Source organism: Bubalus bubalis, chromosome 20 (assembly GCF_019923935.1).
Source record: "Bubalus bubalis isolate 160015118507 breed Murrah chromosome 20, NDDB_SH_1, whole genome shotgun sequence".
Classification (NCBI taxonomy): Eukaryota; Metazoa; Chordata; class Mammalia; order Artiodactyla; family Bovidae; genus Bubalus; species Bubalus bubalis.
In genome coordinates this window covers 33,659,438-33,681,590 of record NC_059176.1, presented here as the reverse complement: position 1 = coordinate 33,681,590, position 22,153 = coordinate 33,659,438, and the positions used below count along the sequence as shown (strand labels likewise).

Sequence of the window (22,153 nt, the reverse complement as noted above, 5' to 3'; positions counted from 1 at the left end):
TAATTTTTAGCAAGTATTGCCATGCTATCTTTAAAACACAGACTTGGGTAAGAATTAAAAAAAAAAAAAATAAAGCCATGCATTTTTAGGAAGATAGCAAGCAATCAAAGTATAAACTCAAATTCTAGAATAGGTTACCCCATTAATATATTTACACATATTATATACACATATCCCACACAACTTTTCTTCCCACATGTATAAATTAAAGTCACAGTAGAATTTTGTTTCATTACAATTTGTCTATATATAATCATATCATTTTACTGAAAAAAATTAAATTTTCTAGAAACATTTCTTTGGAATGTCAAATATATTTCTCTTGTTCCCCTGATTAAGTTCATTCATATTCAAGAAGTCGACTGAGAGACAATTTTTTTTAACGAGTTAATTTGTTTTTTGTTCTCAGACTTTCTGGTAGAAAATTATTTGTCTGAAATATTGAAATATGTTAAAGTAATACAATTAATTAGAAAGTTAAACCATGAATACATCTTACACCACTTAAGATGAGTTAGAATCATCCTTATAGTTTATTCTGTGCACATAAAATATTAAGAAAATTTACTTTTAAGGATTTACAAATCTGAATGTTAAATATGCTTATATTTTATAAATCATGATTTCTTTTCAAAATTAGAAAATTTTTTGCAATAAAATATTGCTGAAAACACATATACTGACAAACTGAGGTGTTTTAACGCAATCTTTTATGAATAAAAACATATTAATCAACTAAGACTTTCAAAAGTGCTATTTTAAAATTTAATACCACTATTGTTTTACTCAGTGTAATGACTGCCTGCATGATTATAACCCAGGAAGAGACTAATAGCACATGAAAGGTTAATGGAAGCTATCCTACAGACTGTCAGTAAAAAGTAATGACACATATAATTTTACAACATCCACTCTAAAATAAGCTTCTATAAGTTGTGTGAAGATTTTGTTAATTTCTACCACACTGCACACCAGTTACTGCAGCTATAACTTTTTTTTTTTAACTCTAGGATTAATTGATTAGTTCTGTCTTTCTAGAAGAACTTGCAAATGTGTACCCAATACTTACGTTACTTATACAAGCATATTACCTCATCCTTCCTTTAAAATTTTTCCCTTTAATCATTTTTTTCCTTTTAAATATTCAAAAATACTAAAATAATGTATTTTTCAGAAATAGTATGTCAACTTTTGATAAAAATAAACATCTTCCAAAAAAATATATCTTTGTAAATTGAAGAATTACACCACATCATTTATCCTTATTCTAAAGATGTCTTTATGTAGTAAGTACATTTTCTGGATTTTAGTTTAAATTATTAATGTTTGACATAATCTTAAATAAATACTGTCAGCCATATTTGTTATTTTATCAAATACTGATGCAGCTTCCAAATTTTGCTGGTATAACTGATACAACTGATTTTCGTCTACATGTAACTAAAGGTGTGTATGAACAGAAGACAGTAGTGATTGCATATTAATATTTATAATGTAGCATTTATTAACTTTAGATAGTTATAATTTTGCTTACAATGAATGATTTTAGAAATAGAAAATTAAAGAAAATATAAATATAAGTTTATATTAAACTCCAAATTTAATAAAAGTAAATAACTTTGTAGCCTAGCCAATGAATATGACTCAACTTTTATTTTTGACATGACATGAAAAACCTCTATTTTTTCCCTGAAAAATTAAAAGAATACATTCATATTTATTTGCACATTTAGTATTAATCTAAAATTGACAGACAGGAAAGAGACTCTCTGAAAGGGACAAGTTGAGACAAAAAGAAAAACTAATTCATTTGCATTAATATAGTATCTCAGAGATAATAGTGTTCTTTTTTTTTTTTGAGAATTGTGTTCTGTTTCCATTTTATGTGCCAGATTAGAGCCATAAAGAAGTAAACCACAAGTGTGGAAGCTTGAAGATGGTGAGCAACTGAAAAATGGGTAGGGGATGAGAAAAGTAGTGTCAAGAATTATGTGAGACAGCCTACGTGCTTACTTCTTGGACATGGAAATACAACATTTACCTAAAGGAAAATCTGTGTATTGACAGTGTTTACATCCCAAAAGAGAGGACAAATAGTTGATTTTAATTGTATCTATGACTTCATTTTCATTGATGCATTCTGTTATCACACTGACATATACATTCTTATTTCTAAAGAACTGAAAGAAAAAAAAAGTTGTATCTTAGCATAAAATTATTTGGTGTAATGAGTATCAGCCATATCATATATATTCCTGACATTTGCAAATCAGTTTTCCCTTCAGAAATATGACCTATAGTTGCTACCATCCACCCAATCTTTTGTAGAAAGCTTATTAAGTGACCCAGGCCCCGTGTTGGGAGCTAAAGGATATATATACTGTTTCTGCCTTTACGTAACTCTCAAATCAGTTACAGAAAATAGATGTGTAAATGTATCAGTGCTGTCAAGTCCTAAAGTGTGGGTACAAAAATATGTAAAGGGTACAAAGGAGACAGCATAACTGGAAGAAAAAGGGGTAAGAAAATCTTTGAGAGATGATCATATTTCATTTTAGTAGTATTAGTATTGTATTCTTTACTACGTATTCCCTGTCAGGTTGCTGTTATCTCCGTGTCAGAGAGAGTTCCTGTTCAAACCTAAACCTGTCTTAGTAGTGATGATCTGCTTAAATAATGGTACTACTTTTAAAAAAAAAGATTTGTATTTAAATTTTCCTTATTCTTAGATTACAACTGTTATATCAAAGAAACATGAGAAAAGATTAACAATATAATTATACCAATTCCTTGTTTTCAGAAAAACAAGGAATACAGTGACTGTTTATTTGCAACCATAAAAGAAGAACCTCTATGGGAATGCTATGAAAAAGTTAAAAATACCAAATAGGTAGGCTTAAAATTGACATTTTTCTAATTAAAAATAAGCATTAAGAAAAACACATTTACTCCTTTGCCAAATAAGAACTCCAACTCATTATGGTCTTAAAAAAAGAATGAGAGTGTCTGTAGGCATCATATTTCTTATGGAAGGAAAATTACTGAATTATTTCATAAAGCCATACCTTAAAAATGCAAAACAAGTTCAAGTATAGTTTAAGATAGCCCAATTAATAGTATGAACTATTTTATTTAGGGCTTCCATGTTTTATGCTACATATGTACTGCTTTACTTTTTTTATAGCAATTCCTATCAATGGTGGTTATCTATTACCCAATGATTCAGTCAGCTGACATCTCTTTTGACAAGAGACTCCACTTTGCCTTCAGAAAATATTCTCTCATTCTGAGTACCGGTACTTTAGGTAAGGCTGACCACCTTCCAATGCCTTTAGAAGTGGAAACATGACCTAAGCCTGCATATCACACTTCCCACACCTCTTAGCAGGTACTGATTTGGGACTGAGCACGTGACACAGGATGGTCCAGTAAGAGCCTTAAGAATCTGCAAAATTGTTGGGATGGAAATAACCGTGTGATCTAGTAGAACACAAGCTCGATGTTACTAGTGCTATCTTGTCAATATATGGAAGGAGGAAGAAGCTGTCTGAAAATAAAGTTAACTTAGATAAAAAGAGACTTGAGGAATGGAAAGAGAGAGGTTTCTGATAGCATTTTGGCATCTGAATCTAACCATGTTTAAAGCCAGCACGGAATCAATATAACCCCACCTTTTTTGTTTTGTTTTGTTACGTCACTTTGAATTAGATTTCAATAATTTGTAATCAATAAAATATTACCTTTGAAAATGTGTTCTTGTTATATCATGTAGTATTTGCCTTTCCAAAAAAAAAAAAAAAATACTGACATTTTATTGTATCTCTTGATGTTCTAAAAGCCAAGATGTCTTAACTCTGGTAAAGAGAAAGGAGTGTATTAACTAGTATTCTTTTCCTGAGATACACCCTGCATGATCTAAGAGGATAAATCTCCATTTGCCTAGGGTATTACCCTGTGGGCTACTAAGACACCACTTATTAGTGACCATTAAAGATACATGTATCACTTGGGCAGATCCACACTGAACTGCCAAGCAGAGTAACTTGCAAAAAGTGTATTTTTCTTTTGATTATAGATTTTATATAAATAACTGCCTTTCTAAAAAGTACTGCTTTGACAAAAAATGTATGACATAGAAAAAGAATGTCTTTTTCTTCCAAAAAGAATAAAAAAGCAGCTCTTCCAACTCTCTACTAGTCTGTTTAATCTACTTACTTTTGATAACCAAATTCAAGGCAGTACCATTTTTCACAAGCATGTCTCAGTATCTATCATAAAACACCATGCTGTGTCTTTTCTCATATATCCTTACCCCCCACCTACTGCCAACACCAGGTTTTAAACCTGGAAGCCATCTGTGCCTTCTCTTGCTCCCTAGATCTCTACATCCTGTTATGCACTGTTGATTTTTCTCCCCTGTACGGTTCTTGCCAGTCCTACTGTTTAGCCTATCTAAAGTAACGTGTGGTGTAATAAGAAGAATCTAGAATTGGTAGTTAGGACATATGGACCCTCACCCTGGCTCTGCTGTGTGACCTTTGTCAAATCACTTCAGTTTTGTCATCGATAAAAATCAAAGACTGTAGGTGTTTTTATTTTAGCTTTATTAAAAAACTACTCAATAGCCTTCAGTGATTTCACTCCAGTTACCCACTAAATTATCCAGATTCCTCATGTAGACTTTCCAAATTCTCCATACCTTGTCCCCAACTTGTCTTTCCAGTTTAATTTCTATGACTAGTATCCTATGCTGAAGCCAAACTTTACCTGCTAGTTCTTGAATATACTCTATATTAGGTGTTTTTCTAGGTCTCTGCCTTTGTATATTCATTTGTTCCAAATGACTAAAATGTTACCTGTATTCCCCACACTGTTCTTCCCCTTAGACTCACCTATTTTAACTTTGTGAAATCTTAGGTTTTCCAACAGCAGCTCAAATGCAATGAAAATAAATAGATATATATGTAAGAACTAAATAAACTATTTGAAAGATGGCCATGCAGCAGAGAGAAAGAGAAAGAGTGAGTGAGTGAGTGTGTGTGTGTGTGTGTGTGTGTGCGTGTGTAACATATGATACTGGGTTCTTACCAAAAAAAAAAAATAAATAACTTTATCATCTCTAAAATGTAAAATTCAAATTATGTTATAACCATACTGAAATCTACGAAAGATAAATGTACAGATGTTTTAATCTTATAAAATTATTGAAATCAGTAACATATTTGCTATTTAAAAATCCAATAAAATTAAATTAAATATGTACTCTATGCCTTTTTATAATTTTTCATTTATTTATTATTTTTTCATATGTTATTTTGTAACTTCTTACTCATTAAGCTTGTGGCTAGGCTTCTTCAACCATAAAAAAATGTTGTCAGGTTGGTTCTAAAAGTCTAGAATACAAACATTTCAGTGTTTACTTGACTAAGTGATAAACTGGATCAATTAATAAGATGACTCAATCACAGTGTCTACTTCTCCTGACTCATAATCACAATTCCTAACTGGTATAATTACCTCCCACATCTTGCCTTACTTCAAGCAACTGCATTTTTACCTTAAAATAATTGACTTTTAAAAGCTTTGTGGAAACTGTACTTTCATTTTATATCTTCTTCCAAAGGGCCATACTTTACTTTCCCCTCTGGCTGTAAGATACGGTAGAGGATGACAGACAGCATACCTCTTTTTTGTGTCTCTTTGAGATAAGACAGAAAATGAATGATAATCACCACAAAATTTCTTAAGGCAAACAAAGTTTAACTGAACAATTTTTTAAAATTTAATACATTTTTTTTTTTGCTTTTTCAACTGAAGAATTATTCCAAGTCCCCCCCCCCCTCCTTTTGGTGACTGCTGCATGTTTTAAAAATACATACTATAATTTCAGAGAGGGATATACTTAGGAATAAGAAAAACAGGAGAAATATATTCTTTATGGGTTAAGAAAAAAATAAAAGATAGCCCTTGGAACTATGTCTGTTATGTTGAGGGGATAAGCACTCTAGATACATCAAAAAAAGACTACTACTAGAGGTCAAGTGATGATGAAGAAAACATGAGGGTTGTGAATGATAAACTATTATAGAGCAGCTTATTATTTCTAAATGAAAATAATTTGGGGTTTGTCTTCTTATTGCTTACCAAACCAGATTTTACTAAATTGAGGTTAAATTTCTGGAAATCTCATTTGCCATCACCATCCACGTGTCAAATTATTAAAAAGCTCTTTGAAACTATTAGTTTCAAACCTTCTCTTTTTAGCTCAGCTATTTCAGGGTATATATAATAAGTTCAGAGTTCTTAATTCTGATTAATGAAATATATACTTGGGCTTTTAATATGAAAACAAGTATTTTAAACTTGATATTTTAGAGGTTATAACAATAAACTAAAAAAATGAAAAACAGCTATGAACATGAAAGTAGGGGCTGTGTTTACTGAAGCAGATGATGGAAAGGTGTGAAAGATAAGACAGAATCAAAAATTCTATTTTGGATATATCAAATTTGAAATGTGCCACCCATAAGAACATGCCAAGTAGGTGACTGGTTGTGGGTTTGAGAGTTAACATAGCAATAGTATTTAAAGCCAGAGAAATGGACAAGGTAATCTAGTGGAAGGCAAAAGTGAACAGATAATTCATTAAACAGTGAACAGCAAAGGACTGTGCAGGACAAGAAAATATTTAACATCTAAAATAATCAAAGAAATTCCACAAAACAGCAAAATTAATCACATAAAAAGGCAAACTAAATGAAAATAAGGGACAGCCTTAACTATCTTAATCTCTTTCTTTTAACCTCTTTTCTGTGGCAATATATTTTGGAAATCACCTTATGTAACACATTACATTATAAAATGAGCATAATCTTTAACTTAGTTTCTCTCTTTCTGTGATCTATCTGGGAAATAATCCCAAACATGGAAAATGTCATATACACAGAACAGTATAAGACACCATATGAAACTACAAAATAATGTGGAAAATATCTATGCACAATTAAAAAAAATATATAAATGTATATGTAGAATTTGAGTTAAACAGTGTAAAATTATACACAGATAAAACTGAATAAAATAATAGAGGCTGGGTTTCAGATGAGCTTTTTTTCTTACCATATAAAAACTTGTCTTATTTAAAAAGTTTTTAAAAGCACTATAACAAAAGGAAATCGAAAAATTATCCCCAAATTAGGCTACTGAATAAACAAGTCCTGCAAAAGCAGAATGAACAAGTCATTTAAAATTAATTTAGTATATTTCCTATATTCATTGAATAATTATTTACTGAATTCTAGGTACTGTTCCTGGAGATACAGAGTTAAACAGAAAGCATAAGATCTCGCTTTCACGAAGCTTCCAGACATGTGGCATAATAAATACTAATAAACATTTAAATGTGTATTATAAAATGAGCTGGCAGAAAAACAGATTTAAAAAATACCTAAAAATTTTTTTGTTTTTATTTTATTTTTGACCATGCCACCTGGCATGTGGGATCTTTGTTCCCCAATCAGGGATTGAACCTGTGTCCTCTTCACTGGAAGCATGGAATCGTAAGTACTTGATGGCCAGGGAAGTCCCAGAAAATATGTGTAAAATTTTAAAACAAGAAAATGTAAAATCATAGTTTTAAATAAGAATGTAATTATGCTAAATGCCTGTTTAGGAAAACCACTAAAGTTAATCTAGATATATAAAGCCATTTAAAATTCTGAGTATGGGTTGACTCAATACTCTATAATGTAAGCAAACTAATCTGATAAGATATTATTGGAAGTAAATGGTGAACTATGTTTAAAAACTGATCTCTATTTAAACTTAGGTAACTGTGGTAGCTAATTACTAAGAAAACTTTCACAATTTGGATTATTTTGCTTTTACAAATTTTTGATTAAGCCATTTTCACCATTAAAATTAAGTATTATTAATTAATGATAGGTTGATGTGCCATATTTTTAACATGATTTAAAATATTATTGAAATCAAATTACAGTTACTTGTAGGTATTTTATATTTACTAATCAAGCTAATTCAACATTTCTTATATTTTAATTTCACCAAGAGTTTTTCTGAAGGCAATATATGCTTTTTAAAAAATTATAGGTGTCTACATTTCAGTATCTTATTAGTAAAGGGACATTGTTAACTTACTATCACAAATGACTGTCATTGAGAAATGAAAATGTCCTGAATTATTCTCATTATATTAATACTTGGAATATGAAAACATATACCAACTAATAAATGAAAAGCTACAGAAGAATGTCTGCCATTTAAATAAACATATTACTAGTCATAGAACTAAATTCTTTTCCTATGGATGGATTGAAGCAATTCACTTCTAAAATGTTAATGAAACACTAATAAAAATACTTTTATAACTCTTATTTGGCTAAAAGCCTTGTAACGAAACAAACCATTTGTATTTTCAAAAATATTTTTAAAATGTAACTGAAGGACTGTATCACCTAATGGAAGGAAAAAAAAAAAAGCTAAACTAAAGACCAATAAAATAAATTATGAGGTATTAGGTTCAGAAGATGAAAAAGATCAACTGGAATATTCCCAAATCAAAGATTAAAAAATTAGAAATAAAAATGAGAAACAAATTTTTATCCACATTGAACAGATTATCAAACTCTGGCAAAACTACTTTTATCTAAGAGAATATGCAAAAATATTCCTACTTCTAATCATTTTTTAAATAAAACTAAAATGTTGAAAATGTTGATAACTACCCAATTTTCCTATTTTGTGTATTTTCTATTTTATATGGCTTTAATTGAAAGACAAAAAAGTCTGCTGAAGACTAGTGCACATTCTGGAGTAATGAAGCATTAAGTGCTTTGGTTATATAAAGACACATATAATGTTCTGTCTTGAGAACACAGCATCTGCAAGAACTACCAGAGATATGACTTTAAGGAGAATGCTGACGAAACCAACAAACCACCTTTACCTACTAGGTAGCAGTCGAGAAAAACAAAGAATGTTGCCTATCTGCCTACTTAGCAGCTAATACTAGACAAGGCACTCTGTATGTTTATCAGTGCCCACACCACATATAGGATGTAAAATAAAGTACATTTCACATTTCATTAACTCTTTTCCCCTTGGAGTGTACCATTTTCTTCAATCTGAAAACTTCAAAAGCCCTAGGCTTTCCATAAATACAAGTACATCTTCATAAGAAATGAACCTTTAGAAGGGACTTTGGAAGGTCACATAACCTGGTATTCACTAAAAGATATGTTATAATTCTAACCTGAAAATATTAATGGTGTGCTGTTTCCAGCAGAAATTCTTAACTTGCTCTCAGAAAGATCCCCTGATGCCCATCACTGGCTGTGAAGGGCACATCATCTACAGCACGGTACGCTAACGAAGCCAGACGTTTGCAGTGGAACGGGTATGGTTAGGAAGTGCTCATTTAGCCTTTTACCATTATTTTTGGCAAAAATATTGCTAAACAATCTTCGAAAATAGTAACATAATCTGCATATATAAAGATCTCCAAGGTTAGAAAAACTCTAACTGAATTTGGCAATAGTCAAAAAACTATGACTATCTGAAAAGACAATTATCCTTTGTATAATATTTCTTCATAGATTTAAATTGTAATTACTAGTAAACCTCTACTGTTCTCAGTGATAAAACTAACACTTACCCCTCAATTTCTATACAAGTATGTTTTTATTTAATGTTTATCAAATAATATTTGAAGTGTTATTTCATAAAAAAGTCTTTGTAAAGGGAAAGTGCTATGTAATACACAATTATGTAATTATCATTTTTAATAAACTACTGTGCATTTTCATATGGTAAATGGTGTTACCCAAATAAAGACTCCAGGAAATGTTTTACTAACTGTTCAAATACAGATGCATAATCTCATCCTAGATTTATTAAATAAGAATCTCTATTGGTAATTTAGATGAGGCTAGAATTGAGACCTTTTGCTATATTAACAAAAAATAAATAAAAATATTATAAATATTACATAATCATTTAATTTGGCATAACTATGAAACAACTGCCATTTCCTTCGCCACTTAAGTGTGTCTCTTCTAGTCCTGAAGCCTCTCTTGTGACCCTTCTTGAAACTCCTCAAAAAGCATCTGACAACTAGGAAACGAAAGGGCCAAGTAGTCCAAATATATCTAATATCAAAGATGGTCCACTCTTTCTCAATCTTTTGGAGAGTTCCCACTTTAGATTCCTTAAAGCATTACATAACATTGTAACTGAAGCCATTATTTTTTTCCATCTTGTTTTACTTTCCCTTAGTTAGCATTTTGAAACCAAAGCAGAAATATAAAAACTTAATAATGTTCATATTCCTTGTCATCATCTGGATACGCAAACACAAGATATTTTTTGACTATTAAAAAGAAGGCCATATGTTTCTTAGCAACTTAATTATCTTCAGTTAATATTATGAACACTATCCTAGGCCAATTTATGTGGCTCTAATTCATTATTTTTAATAGTGTTACCACATAATAGTCTATAATACCATATTTACTTAGCCACTTTCCTGCTAAAGGTCAGATGGTTTTCCAACTTTTGCTACAATATACATCTTTGTCTCTATATTTCCATGTATTGGTGCATTAAATTTTACTGGGTAGATGCTCAAAAGCTGTAATGATATAGCATTTCTTACATCAACACTGTAAGAGAATGATTATTCCCTATATCCTTGACCACACTTTTAATTTATACACACACACACGTAGGCCCACATAGAGATTAATTTTTGTGTTCCTGATTTATGTGTATTACACATATGCATATAAAATTTTGTCTGTCTGGTGAAAAAATATAATCTTGTGAATGTTGACTGAAAATTTCCTGATACTTGGTAAGGTTAAATACACTTTCAGGTGTTTATTGGACATTTCCATTCCTCTTCTATAAACTGCCTTTTCGTAATCTTGACCTATTTTTTATCCTGGATTTTTATTTTATACTATCAATCTAGGGGCTCTCTTTATAGTAATTCATTGTCATATATGCTAAACATATTTTTTCAAGAATGCTGTCACCTTTTGCTTGTTAATGGTGTATTCCACTATATAAAAATATAAAATATTTGTAAATTTGAATGTTTTAACCTATCCCTTTATGTCTCATATTTCCTTCTTGCTCTAGAAAGTCATCCTCAACTTTATTTCTCACACCATAATTTCATCACATAGTCTTACAGTTTCAATCTTGAATACATTAAGATCTATTTTTATATACTGGACAAGGTAGAGGTCAAATTTATTTTCTTTCAGGTGGATAGTCAAGTATGCCAGTACCATTTATCAAATAAAACATCCTTTTCTAAAATAAATAAAATGACACTTAAATGTTACTCTGGACCAAGCAGAGTTCTCAATGCTTCTCATGCACTGATTCACTCAAGAATCATGACAACCCTGTGAAGCAGGCACTGTTATTATTCATTTTACAAACACACAGCACATGGTGAAGTTAAGGATGTTTTCTCAAGTTAGAATATTAGGAAGCAGCAAAGATTTAATTTGAAGCTAGGAACTATGGCCTAAGAGTACGATTCTCTTAATCTCTAAATTATACTACCTTTCTTAAGGAATGATAGAATATAGTAAGTTCCCATATATAACTTAGGTCTATTTCTGACATCTGTTACATTTCATTGACCAATTATATTTGCTCGTGTTAATGCCAAATATGGTTTACTATTAGAGTTTTATAGTAAGTTTTAATACTGAGTGAAGTACTTAATCTCATGCACATTATTTTGGTAACTATTCTATTAACTGTCTCATGCTAAGTCTCAGGCATTTTTCATATGAATATTAAAATCATTTTGTCTTGCTTCACTTTCCCATAAAACCAGACAAAAAGGGAATATAAGGGAAATTGCAACAGATTTACATTTTACTTTAAAAGAATTAAGGTTTCTATGATATTAAATTTTCCCCTCCAAGGTTACTGTAAGTCTATCTATTTATTAAGGGAATGTTTGATGTTTTTATATGAAAACTCCATGTTCTACTAATATGGATTCAGTTTTGGTTCAATTTATTTCTAAGAATTATTGGAGATTTTGAAATGAATATGATACTCTATGTTGAACCATAAGGAACTGCACTCAAATATCAGCAATTTTATAAGGCTCATCCTAATAGCTCTGAGTACATAAAATCTAATGTGTATAATAAAGTCAGTAAGTTCATTTAAAAAGAATATTTGAATTTCACTATTTTTCTAGGATTTTATTAAACATATTTCTAAAGAATACTATCGTGATATGACATATAACACTGAAGGATATAAAGCTTAATTTTTACATTTTGTTGGAGAATTATGACATATTTGAGGTAAGAGCTTGACTGGTTTCCTCTGCAAAACAAACAAAAAAATATTTTTAAACTGCTCTGAGTACTGGTGAAGTGAAAAAGTTATCTAACAAAGAAGGCTATGTCCCTTTAACTTAATGTCGTTATACAATCAATAGTATTCCTTTTTCTGTTGGCTTACATTTTTAGAGAACTTGTGCGCAAGATTTCATTTGAAGAAAGGATTTTCAAAAATAAAAAATGAGTTTTAAAACCCATATAGACTATAAGCCTATTCTTCTTCTCAATAAATACTTATTGAGAATCTATTAATGTTCCAGGCTAGTGGCTCAGTGGAAAAGAACCCTCCTGCCAATGCAGAAGACCTGAGTTCAATCCCTGGTGAGGAAGATCCTCTGGAGGAGGAAATGGCAACCCACTCCAGTATTCTTGCCTGAAGAATCCCATGGATAGAGGAGCTTGGTGGGCTATAGTCCGTGGGGTCACAAAAGAGTTGGATATGACTTAGGGACTAAGGAACAAATGCTTCTGATATATCAAAGAGTAGAACAAAGACTATTGTTCTCATGTAACTTGATTTTCTAGGACAGTGAGGCTGACAATATATAATTTTTTTAATATGATGATAAGAAAACAGCCAACTGATTGGAAAAGACTCTGATGCTGGGAAAAAAGAGGGTGGCAGAGGATGAGATGGTTGGATGGCATTTCCGACTCAATGGACATGAACTTCGGTAAACTCTAGGAGATAGTGAGGGACAGGGAGACCTGGCATGCTGCAATCTACGGGGTTGCAAACTTAGTGACTGAACAACAGCAAGCAAAGCATGCAGTGTTCTGTGAGGCAAAAGAAAAAAAAAAATACAGCAAGATAAAGGGAATCAGAAGTACTGGGAGAATGGGGAGGCCAAGTTGCAATATCAAATTGGGTGGCTGGATACATCCATCTCAAAAGGGTATTGAGAGGTGAGATTTTGACAAAGACTTGATGACTATGAAGATGTTAGCCAAGTAGATCTCTTTGAGATTGGAGAATTTCGTGTAGAGAGAGGCAAGAACTTGCCTAATGTCTGCAAGGCAACCCAAGCAGGTGGGTTTGCCTAGGGCAGAGTAAGGAGGCAACTGGTATGAAATGAAGTGAAAGTGATAATCTGGCAAGGATCTTATAAATTAATTAGATGTCATTTGGAGGATATTGGCTTTTGCTAAGTTCAATGGAAAACTATCACAGGTGTAAGCAGAGAAATTTTATAAGAAATCATTTGCTCAGTGGAGAACAGATTTTTGGGTGCAAAGGTAGAAAGCCTGGGAAATCTATATAGACACTACTGTAATAATTCAGGCTTGGGCTAGGGTAGCAGTAGATGTAATGAGAAGAGGTCAACATTCTATATGTATTTTAGTGATAGAGTCAACATCGTTTCTTATAGGAACTGGGTTTGGGGTATGAAAGAAAAGAGATGAGAATGAATCCAAGACTTGAGATCTGAGAAAACGGTGCATGGAATTGCTTCAATAGAGATTGTAAGGGCTATAGATAGAGCAGGTTTGGCATAGTTTGTGGACTTCTGAATTAAAGATGTCCATTAGATATGCCTGTGGAAGTGCTGAGTGGAAACTTGGATATAGTCTGTAGTTTCACTCTGATATGTGTATTAGAGATAAATATGAACCCTTGTTATGTGGGACCTGAATCTTTCACAATTTTAGAGGACATCTTTGTCCTCTACATTCAAAATTATAAACAAAATTAGGTAGAGGGCCTTGTAATAAGCCTGCGCAGGTGAGGAATCTTAAGGTTTAAGCTTCACTGCATGCTTGCTCAGTCGCTTCAGTCAAGTCCAACTCTTTGTGACCCCATGGACTGTACCCTGACAGGCTTCTCTGTCCATGGAATTCTCCAGGCAAGGACACTGGAGTGGGTTTCCATGCTCTCCTCCAGGGGATATTCCCAACCCAGGGATCGAACCTGGGTCTCTTGTGTCTTCTGTATTGCAGGCGGATTCTTTACCACTAAGCCACTGGGGTAGCCCTTAAGCTTCATTAGTTCATAGTAAACCTACTTCTCAATGAAAACATAAATTTTGCACATGTCAGAATATAAAAGCCAAGGTGGTATCTGAGGAGGAAGAAAAGTATATATCCAGAAAGAGTTTCAAATATTAAGACCCACTTACTCCAACATTAAGAAGGATGATGGGAGGAACTAGCAAAGGATTTTGAGATGAAGCACATGGCATGATACAGGAGGAAAAAAAAGGGTGTGCAATAATATCCTGGAAGTCAAGTAATAAAAGTACATCAAGCAATGAAAGCACACAAAGGAAGCAAAAGTGACAAATAATAATAAATACTGTGGACAGACTAAGTTCCATGCAGATTGGCAACAGACAACAGAAATTAATGGTGGGGTCATCTCTGATGTCCTAGACAAACAGTTTTAGCAGAATTGTGGAGGAAAAAATCTGACAGGAATGGATTTAAGAAAAAAATGGGAAGACAAAAAATTGCAAAACAGAGAGTAAACACTTTTGTGAGTTTTGCTACAAAGTAGTGTAAGAAATAGAGCATTAGCTGGTGAGGGAAGTGAGATTAAAAGAAGTTTTGTTTTGTCTTTTAAGATGAGAGGAAAAAACAGATATATATATGCTGATGGGAATGTTATAGAGGTAAAAAACTTAACAGATGAGAGAGAGGGGAGAATTAGTGAAGAGATGACCTTGAATAAAGAAAAACTATTGAGCCTTTAATGCGCAACTGAAATTACTTGTTTTAAACAGAAGCAGGGAAAGTTGAGAGGTAGAATATGTGGGTACAGGTGAAGCTGTGATTTTGTGAAAGTTTTTATTGCTTCCATTTTTCTCAGTCAAGTAGGAAGTTAAGGTTATGAGCCTGGAGTGAGGATAGAGCAAGAGACCTCGGCGTGGCACAGACAATTCTTATATGGCTTCATGATCTCTACACCCTTGGTGTTATGCCTTGTATAGTTCCCTCCATTTAAGCATGAGGAGAAATTGTGACCTGATTCTAACCTACAGGATATGGCAAAGGGACGGAATGTCACTACTCTGATTAAATTTTACTGTATGGTAAATGAGAAAGTAATTCTTATGTTTAGGTTCAATAAGACTTCATTATGCTAACATATAATGGGGAGAGATTTTCCAGCTGTCTGCAAGAAGCAAAAAGCCACACTGTGAAATGCCAGTAGAGAGGGTCACACAGCAAGAGACCTGGGTAGCCTCTAGACTCTGAGATCTTCCTCTTGTCAACAGTCAACAAGAAGTTGGGGTCCCCAGTCATACAGCTACAAAAAACTGAATGTTGTCATCAACCTACAAGAACTTAAAATCAGATTAGTCTTCAGTCAGGCCTCCAGATGAAAATAAACCCCAGCTGATAGTTTTGATTGCTGGCTTTTGACTCTGAGCAGAGGACTCAGCTAACAGTGCCTTTGACTTCTGACCCATTGAAAACTGAGGTGATAAATGTGTGCAGTTTAAGCCAATAAATTTGTGGCAGTCAGTTACACACAAAAAAGTAATACAGGTGTTGAAATGAGACAAGGATTTATGAAACAGACATTCAGAGAGTAAAAAAGTGACTGGGCTTATGATTACCTGACAGAATTAGGGGGTCATTTGAGATCTGTGGTCATGAAACTAAGGTGGGACTAGTGACTTCCGTTTGTTTTTTCCTGTAACTACAGCAAGGGTTCTATATATGAGTTACCTACTTATTTGTTTTGTATATTTTGATATATAATTTCAAATTTATTATTACATAAATTCTATAAAGCACACGTTTCTGAAAAAATTCTTTTACTTTCCTTGAAATGTGAGAAGAATCCCAGGAAAGCTAACAATCATGAACCTAAAATTAAGACTGGAATTTAATTTTTGGCACCACTGACTGATAAACAAAACCATTTTGTTGAATCAAAGTGATTTAAAAATGTAGAAAGATAACTTATAATTGGTCAAATCCAACTGATTCTGTTTTTTATCTTTTTAAAGTTTAATCACATGATTAAGACTTTAATTTTATTTCTATCCATATATTTGCTTCTTAAAGTTCCAAAGTGTCAAACTTGCACGTGCAATACACACAGACAAAAATGTGTAAGTTGTAAAAGTATTAGCCCTAACTTTCTTTCTTAATAGGGAAATAATAGAAATCTGATTTATAAGTTAGACAACAAGTAACTTTGTACTCTCACTTGAGAAGAAAACAACTACAGAGCATTTAAAGCTATCTTTAAAAGCTTACATACATGTTGATTATAGAAATATTTTAGTGTTGAAAATGCAGCAACATTAGTATCACAGAATCTTTCTTTAAAGATAAAACTCAGTTTAACTAAGCTGTTTTATGCTGTATTAGTTACCATCTTAAAGACTGGTAACTAATTAGTTATCTTTTTTTTTCATTATCATTTGAAAGAAATTTCAGAAAAAATAAGTAAACACAGCTTACACTTATAAGGTGAGTAGTACATTCTAGTGCCGTTCTAAATATAATGAATTTATTATCTCAATTTCACAGAAGGGGAACCTGAGGTCCAATTTACTCAGCAAACAGCAGAACAAAGATTTGATCATAGGCAGTTAGGCTCCAGTTAACTTTTAATCACCATTCTATAAGGCTTCTTATATGATAATCCTTCAGTTTTCCAGGGGAAATTATTACAGACTCATAACATTGTAGTCTGATCTGTGAAAACAGTCTGACTTGTGGAAATATGAAGGTAGGAAGGTAAAATTCAGTAGGTACTGAAGCATCATAGTCATTTTTAAAAGAACAGAAAAGATTTTTAAACACTGGAAACTACAGATAAAACTTATTTTCAACATACTTTCTGTGCTTTTTATTTTGGGGTTTTCTAAATATTAATAGTCTCTTAGTTCCTTTTATTAGTTTGTAACACAAACCATTTAGTCTAAAGAAAACTCAATCACAACTCACTTAGCCATTATTGATGAAATAGCACAAACAGCTGTCTAAATTGCTTTATATTTGTTTATGAAAATTCACATGGAAAAAGTCTGCAGTGATTTTTTTAACAGCAGAGGATAACAGATTAGCTATAAGACATAAACAATAATTTTAACATAAAACTACAGACATACCTGCTAAATTGCTGGATAAGGTTAAAGTAAACATATCAGAAATGAAAGTCATATTATTATAGGTTTAAACTCTAATTTAAATATGGAGAGTTTAAGATGATCACATTAGAACCCATTTTTCTATCTTGGTTATTACTCTTACACATCTAAGTCAATTTTAGTGAATCTGAATTAATTAGGACTATCCACAAGAAACAACTGTGAGCTATCTAAAGACTGAATGAACAACAAAAACCAATTTATCTTCTCTACTACAACATGCATAGAATCTACTGGGAAATACTGTAGGGAATGAAATAATTACAAACTATTAATAACATAAAGATGAAAGATAACTATAATTCCTTCAGTGAATTTAAGGATTTTGTTTTGTTATTTTATATCTTGCCTGAAGTTATCCAGGAGGTATTATGCTTGTTTGCACAAGAACAGAAGAAAACAAAGTATAAACAAAATACTTTTAATAACTGATGACTGTGGGCAGAGTATAAAACCACACATGACTTTATTTTCCAAATTAGAAAAGTATCTAGAGGTGGATGTGTTAACATATCTAGAGGGTAAAAATATTATATCAGTAAACTTAAAAAAATAAACTTTTTAATAAATCATTTTATAAAAATCATATTTCCACAAAATAAATACAAGAAAATACAAATCTAACTTTAAAGACAAAATTATTGTTGGTTTTTCTTCTAGATCCAGAAATTTTTACTTTTTATGTAAAATCATTTGTTTTTAATGAGTGTTGTACTCATTTGTCTTGTCTTTATTTGGAAGAGAATGAAGCAGAAGAGGAACACTAAATATATAAAGTCAGTTGTTTCACAATAGTTTTCTAATTCATATAATTAAAACTCATTAGAGAAAAAGTCTGAGTGAAAATGTATATACACTTTTCCAACTTCATGCATCAATAATACAAGCTTGCTTCTCACTTCATGTAGCACCATTACCTTTAAAGAAAAGAGATGGGTTTCATCACTAGAGATGTGTACTTTTTAAACCAATTTACTGGGGCTAAAATGTGAGCATTATCAAGGATTTTTGTTTGAAGGGAACGCTACTGCATAAAATAAAAATCAAGCTCCTACTACAAAATAACATTCTAAATGTTAGTTTTCCTTCTAGTTATTTAAAAAATTTTCCTGAGGTTGCAGAAGTATTAGAATCAATAAATGAGCAAAATAATTCTGATAGCCATATCTTAGATCATATGCAAAAGCCACATTTAATATATTTAGCAAATATAGCTCAAAGTTAATTTATTAGTCAACTGCATGAAAAATATATTAAAAAGATAAGGCTTTATATTAGTAAAAATGTGGAAATATTAAAGAAAATAACATTTCTCACCTAAATGAAGCTCAATTCAGACAAAATGAAAATGTGTTTAATCATTTTAATAAATATATTTTCAACATTTCTCATGTTAAAGTACAGTAAGGCTCTGAATTACACAGAATATTTTAGATGATTTCCTTAAATGTGCCAAAAACAGCTACATTTTTGAAGAATGTCCTACAAATATTCAGTACCAAAACAATTATCAAGTCAAAACTAAGATATATTTTTCATTGCAAAGTTTGCAACTCCAGCAAAGAAAATGTATTATTAAATTTTAAGAAAGTACCATTTCTTGAGTTATTAAACAGCATTAAAATTATCACAAATACCAATTTCCAGTTACTCTTAGATTGCTAGAAATGTTTTTCATCAAAAGTTTTAAACTGTTACACAGTAAGGCATATCTGAAATAAAAAACAAAGAAAAATGCATTCACATTTAAAGATATACCTTTGCTCAATAACTCATATTTATACATTCATTTTTTTTACATATATGATATTCTTAACTTATATACCAGGAAGCCTAAGAAGAAACAATAAGGGAAATAATAAACACCAACTCAATAAATAAATAACCCTCAGAGCTCCATAAAGTCAAAATTTTAGGGGGAAAATCCAAAATTCTAGTAGTCTATCATCTGAGTCTATTTTTATTATCTAAAGCTAAAAATGCATATAAATTTTCAGGAATAACTGATATTTCTTTCTGAGGTTATTTGGAATCTGATCATGGTGCACAAATGTGAATGAACGAATACATCCTTAACCCACCAGTATCTTTTTCTCCAGTGTGCAGGCAATCACCCGTGAAAAGTATGGTGTAGATGACAGGATGATACTGTACCTGATTAGCTCTGGAGGTGGTCATGGGGTCAGATGGAGAGGACTTGGTGGTAGTTGGGGAAGATGGCAATGTCTGGGAATAAAGCAGTTCAGGAGCAAATCAACCTTTATAAGCCTTAAACTGATTATTTAAATAAAACAAAATAAAATAAAATGTAATATAACGAGAACAAAATCCTATGAACAAATTTTTCTCCTACTCATTTAAATTTAATGGAATTCAAGATCAATTAAATAATTAATGCATGTAAATACGCATGCATAAGCATGTAAAAATAAATTCATGACTTGAAATCATGATGGTGACTGATAAAAATTCACATGAGTATTAAAGGTATCCTGACCATATTCATGAATAGTAGTCTCTTTTCTTTCCCTTTTGTTTTCTTGGCGGAAAAGAGATCTCAAACAAAAATTCAATAAATTTAATGAGTAAAACTGAAAGTCATTTTCCTATCAATGAATACAGTCGGGGATTGAAAGAAGTGGTGAAATGAAGTTTACTTTGGCATAAAAGTATCCACCTACTTAATATGTTGAACATCACCAACAAGTTGATTCCACATGAATTTAGGGTTCCATACTTAAAAGCAATTAAATTTGCAGTTCTGAGTTCTTAATATCACATTATCTTCTAAAACATTAATTTTTAATAAATTTAGAGCCCGTCTGAAAATGTAAACATTAACCTCATATTAATAAACAAGTAACTAATAGCATTTTAACAAATTGCTGTAATATTTTTTATTATTTGTGCTAAATACTAAAAATTTGTATAGATGAGGTGTATAACATTTTGTAGCATTATCAGCCTGTGTTGAAAATAAGCACAAAAATATTAGGAATCAAATTTATTGTTCATTTTTAAACACATATACATACTATATATAAAACTATATACAAAACATGTCACATGAGACCATAATATTCTTAAGGTATTTTTAAAACTTTTGATGTCTAATAGAGTAACCTTAAAGTGTATGTAAGATGTTTTTATCTTTTTCAAAAGGTATACTTTCACTTGACAAAATGTATCATTTAAGTAGTAGATAAATAATATTTCTTCCCTCAGTAGATAAATAATATTTCTTAATATATGAATTGGGGTAGTTTTATAGTATGGACAAAATTCTATATTCACATTATGAGTTATATTAATATCTACCCTCAAAATTACTCAGACATGAGCAAAAGCATAACTTTAAAAGTTCAGCAGTGTCAGAACAAGCAGATAAAATTACTTAAGTCAGTCATATTTACACATTTAATATTTCATAAGTCCTAACTGGGATAGAAAAAAGTATTTAAGAGTAAAAGAAAGGATAAAAAATTTCACAGGCTCCTGCTTAATTCACTGCTCTCAAGCAACAAACTAAGACTGATTCTAATATTTGATCATGTTTTAAACAGTTCAGGAATTCTTGATTCTTCTTTAAAACCTTGAGGAAAACTAAACAATGCATAGACATACCAAGATTTTTGTTAAATCATATTTTAAAAGGGAAGAAGAGCTGCAAACCTCACGAGAAGAAAAAAAAAAACTTCAAATCCGTTGTTTTCTGTTTTTGCTATTTGTAATAAGTTCACTTTATAAAGTTATTTCTCCAGAGAGAATTTCACTAACAGTCATTAATAATTACCCTACTATTTTACTTTCCATGCAATACTATGCAGAAACATACGCTACTGACTTTGTAAATATTCTATGGACTATGAATTGAAGAGTAAATTTTCCCACCTCTGGTTACAACTGCTACTGTACAGATTTCCTGGGAGTAGTTAACATATATTTTAAAATATGTTCTTTATTAATCTCAGCATAATTATAAGATTGTTGACTAAAAAGATGCGAAATAAATCTAGAGGCCATCTACCCCAACACAGGTTAGAAGCTAAGTTCATTAATCTACAGAAGCATGAAGTATATGTGTTGGGCTCTTCTATTTTCATCAGAGTAAAATCAACTTGAAGGATCACAGGTTCATTATGACAGCCATCTTGCCCTAGACATGAATTCTCTTGAAATACTGCAAAGAAATACGTAGAAAAAGTAGTAATATCAAGTGACTCAGACTTTGTGATCACTAAAATCAATACTATCTTTTTTCAATTTATTTAATACTTTTCTTTTTACTTGGCATATATGTGAAACATTGGGCATGTATTAGTAACTCATGCAACTCATATTCATTGACATTGTCCTTAATAATTCTGAGCATGCTTCCTTCTCACAGGAATAAAAATAGTAATTTTAAACTTCTGGGACAATATTAATGTGTATAAAATCATTAAGGCTTTGGTTATTATAAATTATAATACATTAAAACTTTATATTTTAAATAAAACAGATGATAGTAAGTTTGGGCTTTAAGGGATTAGATTTTGGAAATGTCACAATAGTTTCTAAATTTTTTTTTGTTTAAATTCTTAAAATTATAAACATGTAATGTGGTACTAAACATATGATTAGTTTTACAGTTATCTATTACTTATA

General features: G+C 31.3%; 1 protein-coding gene across 11 annotated transcripts in view; it reads right to left on the bottom strand.

Moving 5' to 3' along the window:
• Positions 1 to 22,153, bottom strand: part of NOVA1 (NOVA alternative splicing regulator 1) — a 170,833-nt gene that overhangs the window by 4,268 nt on the left and 144,412 nt on the right. For 9 of the 11 annotated variants that reach the window (XM_025271692.3, XM_025271694.2, XM_044933161.1 and 6 more), the window contains one exon: positions 19,661 to 19,732. The exons of the other annotated variants lie outside the window; for them this stretch is intronic. In XM_025271692.3, coding sequence (XP_025127477.1) covers positions 19,661 to 19,732 — 72 coding nt within the window. The remainder of the gene's footprint in view (positions 1 to 19,660; positions 19,733 to 22,153) is intronic. 11 annotated transcript variants of the gene reach the window in all.